Consider the following 6,037-nt stretch of genomic DNA (forward strand, 5'->3'; position numbering starts at 1 on the left):
AAGTTAAAACAACTAAGTACATATAAAAGAAAGTTGGAAGTGTTTATAAGTGATAAATTGAATGATTAATCATTGATCCACTAAAGATTGCAAGGTAGCATAAACTAGTATCTCAGAGCAGTAATTTGAAACTCCTAATCCAGTAACAAAATTGTATATGTACTGTAAAGTGCATGCTGTTAAAGTTACATACAACTATTATCACTAACTACTGTTACATTAATCTAAAGCTTGAGGATACCAAACATTTATGAATAAAAATATTAATAAATTATGCTTTTATGTATGTGTGTGTGAGAATTAGTATGTTTTTTACATCACAGAACATACTCAAATGAGAGCCTTTTGTACATGAACATCACTTATTACTGGTTTGATTATAAGGACTCAGTAGGTTAAATATGTAATACAACTGGACTGAAATTGAATCAAACAAAACAGCAAAATGAAAAGAAAAAAAAAATTACAGATTATTCAAATTAATAAAAAATGAACAAATTATTCAAATCAATCTCCATAAAAATACAGAAAATAAATTAACGAATGAAAAAAGAAAAGAAAAAAAATCCCCACCCCTAAACAAACCCCTTTTCCTTGTCTTGTAGCAGATGCAAGGTGAAAACTACAAATTGAAAAAAGAGAGAGAAGAATATGAACGAGACTTACCAAGTGGAAGAGGAAAAACGGGAAAGATTGAATGGTCAATGATGGTTATGGATGAGGAAGAAAGTGAGGGATTGGGTTTGGGATTGGGTAACAGAAAAGGCTTTTCGCCACGGTTCCGCACGCCCTTTCGCCACGGTTTAACCGTGGCGATAGCTTGCGTGGCAATTGCTCAATTGCCACGGTTCAAGGGAGAACCGTGGCAATTGATTAGCCTATTACCACAGGTCGTAAATGGTAACCGTGGCAATAGAGGCCAGAAATTGCCACGGTTACGTCGTAACCGTGGCAATAGAGTCCAAATATTGCTACGGTCATGTGCGTAACCGTGGCAATAGAGTGTGGCAATATGTGGCCTCTATTGCCACGGTTATAAAACAGTGGGAATATGTAGTCCATGCAAAAAAAGTCCAAGCTCCACAAAGACAAAGAGGATATATATTACACATGAGTATGTATAATAGATAAAGTCCAGTCTGCATCAACAATAAGTCCCCTTGTCATATTAGTTACCTGCAATTCAGAATGCAAATAACAGTCCCTAGAAGCAGTTTAAATAGCTCAATTTCAACAGCTTTGTCATCACACATAATTAAATCACACAATTTCAATTCAAAATAATTATTTCTCTTTAACAGTTAGATAACAATGCAAGTCTTTGTATCTAAAGAAAAGATGAAAGAATACTATTGTATTTAAAAAGCAAGTTTCATGATCTTTTGGCATCAAGGATTATGTATATGGGAAACAGAACATCCAAATTCCACAGAATTATGAAACCAAAGAATTATGAAAGTAATTGATAAATGAAGTGATAATAAAGGTTTACAAAGAATCTGATGGATCACTCATGCTTTGGAGACTAACACCTAGAAGATGCCCAAACCTGCCACACAAGTCAATCCAAATATAAAGTTTGGCCACTATATGCTCATATTAAACCCAAAAAACGACACTAAAAAACTGCCAAACCAGAATATCAGATGTAACATTATCCTATCAAAAAAAATTAGATGTAACATTACAACTACTACCTCAATGTTTAGTTGTTACTGAGGAATTAACACGACTCAGACGTTTCTGTCTATATCTCCATGCAACTTGAATGCGGTTTGCGGCAAGGGATCTCCAATAAGGCGATTCATACCTAAAACAACACAATTATCAAATGAACATGTCAGCCATGAATATCAAAACATAAATTAAGCTTTCGATGCGTGAAAAATCACAATCTTAATAGATATTAGTGGTTAAATATATCAATAATGATAACAATAGCACAAACTCTTCACTGAATCCAAGGTGAACTCATCACAGAACATTCAAAGAAAGTTATAGCTGGACCAAAATGTTACCATCTGTGAAGAATTTATGAATATAAAAAGTGTGCAGGTATTATTGCTGGTTTGCTTATTTTCATTTTTATTTATGCTGAACCCTAAATACTGATAGTAGATATAAAGAAATTACCTTAAAGCTCCTTGGACCTGAGGGCGCCGCAAGAATCTTGTGAAAAGTATCGTGACTTCTTCAAGGTCGGCGGCAGAGAGTGAAAATGCCTCCACATTTGTCAAGCACTTTACTGTCCTGTTGCTAACCAACCTCTGTCCAGGAAGCCTTACTTTTCTACCATCTGCACCAGATATTGAATCAATGAACCATGCTGTTGCTTATTTTGCAGTGGCCAAGTTGCTGACTATTGCAATTTTAAAAATATGTTAGAAACAAGCATCCTGTCATTGAATCAAGTATTGTTATACCTGAGCTTACAGAAGAATGTTCAAGATACCATGTCATAAGTTCTTCACCACAAGCGTCCCCTTCAGATAATGGCATTCTAGTTCCATACTCTGGCAAAATGATTTTCCTTCAAAATGATTTTTACATTTAAACTTCTACTCAATCTAACAGGTTACAAGTAGAGACCTAAAGAAAACCAAATCTTAAGTGAACCATGGTGACTGAGATTCTGAAGCTTATCTAGCATCTAAACCACATGATTATAATCTACTTAAGGCGTAAGCATGACAAATTGTTGTAATTATAATTAGTCATTTAGTGCAAATGTTATGATCATACTTCCTTAACAAATCTGAAGAGATGGCGTCTAATGTCTCTCTGCAGATCTTCTGGTAGATTCTCCATAACCATTTCTTCATTCACCCCCCTTGTTGCAGCCCAATTATACCGTTCAGCCTGTCTTACTCTCCTGCATTGAGACATATTATCTATTACTTGTACACAATGTATGATCCATAATTTGATGTGATACAATGACTAAAGAAATGACATAATATACAGTGCAGACTGTTTCCTTAGCTTTGAGGCCTACAGACATGCTATATAGGAAAAGAGTAGTTCCTCATATATGGAGACTAGATTAAAGAATCTACAATTTAAAAAATGCATCGTATACTATGATATTAATGACATGAGTATATGACACGAATTAAAAAATGCACCGTATATGTCACACAAGTTAAAATTTTAATGGGACACTAGAGTGCCTTGCAGAAGCTACCACGTGGTAGAATTTATAAACGTTTTCCTTTTATGTAATATCACTTGTTGTATATATCACTCCCATTATTAGAGATAGAGAAGATATGCTGAAATATCATTTCACATATTTTGCAAGATTATGCATACCACGAATCAACAGAGTAGTTAATTATATTTAATAAATACACAAAAACCAGAACATATTTGGGGACAGATACAAAAAGAAATTCCAAATCATCCTATGCCTCTTTAAAATCTGAAATAAGTCTTCAGAAGCTGCTAATTTAGTTAGCCAAGTCATGCAAAACAGAACGTGTGTCTCGGATCAGTAAATTGCCCATGCACAAGAGAACTATGTATAATGTCAATAAACAGAGTTCTGGAGAGGGTGGGGAGTTGACAACCAATGACTTGAATCAAGCAGTTGACATGCTTTTTTGACTGTGGATATGAGTCATGAGAAGAATGGGAAAATTTTATACCTTCTCAGGTCTACTGGTAAGCGCCGATGGCTCATCCATTGCTCAACATCACGACCTCTAAGTTGCATTTCCAGCTTCCTGTAAAAGGGATAAGAATTAAAAATATCAAGCATATTGCACCAATAAACACATCAGAACTTGACCATCAAAGTTTAATTAAAAAAACTTCCAGCATTAGGTTAAGTTCTACCTCCGCCCAAGAGCCTGTAGAAAATTCTGTATGTTTCCAATGAGAATTGCAAAAAGCAAGAGTCCCAATCCCATGATGGACATAGTAAAAAGGACTTCCCACACAAAATAGCTAGGCACTTGATTACCAGCTATAGTACTGATTTGCTGCATAAGGTTAAGATAGTTTTCCATATTGATAAATTTACACAAGTAGCACTTGAAAATACCTCAGACGTGTTATCTCTGAGCTAGTAATCAAGACATTGAATCATGTTTGAGTTCCAGAAGACAGAGTTCATTGTCTTCTTTCTAAGATCATTTCCTTGACTGTCCACAAACTAACTAACAAATCAGTACTACTAACAGCAAACAATAAGGTAATTAAAAATGACTCAATGTCAAACCATTTGAGCATCTCCAATATATTGACCTGAAACCAGTAATATTAAATTATTAACTTTGCTTACACAAAGAAAATTACAAATTACAAACACACCCACATTGAAAAATGGCTTTTTTAAGCTAGAAAATGGCTTTCTTATCATAAACACAAACATCCCACCAACTAGTTTACAGCTGTAACAATTCACAAGATAACAGGATTAGAACCAAACCATGAATAATGAAAGCAGTAGCTCACATAATCAGGGACTCAGTATTGAAGGGAAAAATGGAGAAAAACCATAATTGGATGAGAAAAGGGGGGAATTGAGTACCTGAAAAAATCTTCCAGTGAGGTTCATCAGAGCATTGGGGGCATGATCTTCCTCTTTTTACTGAACATATACATTTCCAACCTGAGGAAAAAGCAACAAACATCACAAAAATTAGGGTTACATCAGCCAAATTGTCACAAATATTCAAGCTCTAGATCTGGCCATACTTGCTGAGCTCCTGAAAGAGATCTTCATAGAAATTGTTGAAGTGGTCCTGGAGCTTGTCGGGGTCGAGATGCTGAGGCTGGTGCTGAGGGTTGACTGAGAACAGCAAGCAATGATACGTAGTGCTTGGAGTTTAACAAGGAAAGTGTTACATGAAGCATCAATCGGTGAAGAACTATGGATCGGCAGCGGATGGTATCAGAGCCCGGGAGCGATGGAACTTGAAGGAGAGGGACACGAGCGGCGCCGGTGGAATGGGCGGCACCGAGCAGGAGAAGGAGAGGGAGAGGGACGCGTGCGAACGAGAGGGAGCAGGAGAGAGAGGAGAGGGAACAGAGAGAAAGGTTAGGGTTTTTCTTTTCAGAAAAAATTGGAGAGTGGGAGGAAAAAACGAGAGTACTGGGGTAAGGGGAAATCTATTGCCACGGTTCCTAAAAAAAAATAATAAAATATTATCCTCTTTTGCCACGGTTCCGTTAATAACCGTGGCAACTGACCTTTTGCCACGGTTCCGCCTATAACCGTGGCAATTGAGACGTGGCAAAAGGTCATTTCTGTAGTAGTGAGTGATAGCAGCAAAATGCCATAGTGAATGTTGTTGTTGGCGAATGATGTGGCTTTCTTAATCGGTTAATAGCATCTCTAATGCAAAATTTCTAGTTGAGTTGTTTAAATACTGTTATGGTATTGTTAAGCTAAAAACTACGAGGACTACGACTCTCGACATCATGGTGCAAAGGTGGGTTCTCGACAGCAAGGGCTATGGCGAAACCGGCAACTCAGCATACGGTGCCCCTCAAAGTCAAGTTAGTAAGAGTTATATCTCGACAAACTCAGCAGATGAAGAAATCTCGATCATCTTAATGGAAGAGGCAGTTACCGAGTAACAAGTAACTACAAGCACGTGCATATACCCACGATGCCACGAATAGCAACGGTTGCCCACGACTCAGAACCACCCACGTGGCAATAGAGTCACGTGCTCGAAGACCAGTGGCTAAACGTGGGGCATGGCGCCAAAATTCAAAACCCACGAAGCCATCATGCACCCAAGAAAAACCGCCAAGAACGTGGGCAAGGACAGCACTATAAATAGAAGAAGCAGCAGCAGAAAGAGAGGTTCCCAACTCAAAACTCCGAAAGTTCACCAAAAAGCTCTAAACGTCCGCATCAATGAGACTCAGAGAGCAAAACGTGATGATGGAGGAGTATGTTGCAGAACCAACGCTTTAGTTTTCTTGCATTTAAGTTTGTTAATTCCCCTGTTCTTCTACGCATTTCCCTGTCGAGATCTTCATCTTTTTGTAGTTTTTATGTTATTTTGATGTATGTGATTTC

General features: G+C 37.3%; 1 protein-coding gene across 7 annotated transcripts; it reads right to left on the minus strand.

Annotated features, from left to right (window-relative positions):
- Nucleotides 1-2,245: 2,245 nt before the first annotated feature.
- LOC130722692 (probable cyclic nucleotide-gated ion channel 20, chloroplastic) lies at nucleotides 2,246-5,102 on the minus strand. Of its 7 annotated transcripts, XR_009014079.1 has the most exons (8): nucleotides 4,702-5,100; nucleotides 4,535-4,615; nucleotides 4,319-4,394; nucleotides 3,838-4,248; nucleotides 3,648-3,725; nucleotides 2,743-2,872; nucleotides 2,424-2,513; nucleotides 2,246-2,296 (listed from the first exon to the last, which is right to left on the minus strand). XR_009014079.1 is itself a non-coding variant. In XM_057573510.1 (6 exons), exons 2-5 carry the CDS (start codon nucleotides 4,008-4,010, stop codon nucleotides 2,457-2,459), a joined length of 438 nt encoding a protein of 145 aa, XP_057429493.1. In that variant the 5' UTR covers nucleotides 4,011-4,615; nucleotides 4,702-5,093; the 3' UTR covers nucleotides 2,246-2,296; nucleotides 2,424-2,456. The 7 variants fall into 7 exon arrangements, 1 of the variants encoding a protein (XP_057429493.1); XR_009014080.1 differs by having other exon boundaries at nucleotides 3,838-3,975; nucleotides 4,046-4,615; nucleotides 4,702-5,102; XR_009014077.1 differs by having other exon boundaries at nucleotides 3,838-4,394.
- Nucleotides 5,103-6,037: the final 935 nt, after the last annotated feature.

Source organism: Lotus japonicus, chromosome 6 (genome assembly GCF_012489685.1).
Source record: "Lotus japonicus ecotype B-129 chromosome 6, LjGifu_v1.2".
Taxonomy (NCBI): domain Eukaryota; kingdom Viridiplantae; phylum Streptophyta; class Magnoliopsida; order Fabales; family Fabaceae; genus Lotus; species Lotus japonicus.

Coding starts and splice junctions, on each gene's coding strand:
- LOC130722692 (XM_057573510.1), bottom strand. CDS start 4,010: ATGGAAAACTATCTTAACCTTATGCAGCAAATCAGTACTATAGCTGGT. Junction 3,726..3,837: donor CTACAGGCTCTTGGGCGGAG/GTAGAACTTAAC, acceptor TCCCTTTTACAG/GAAGCTGGAAATGCAACTTA. Junction 2,514..2,742: donor TCTTCAGATTTGTTAAGGAA/GTATGATCATAA, acceptor TCATTTTGCCAG/AGTATGGAACTAGAATGCCA.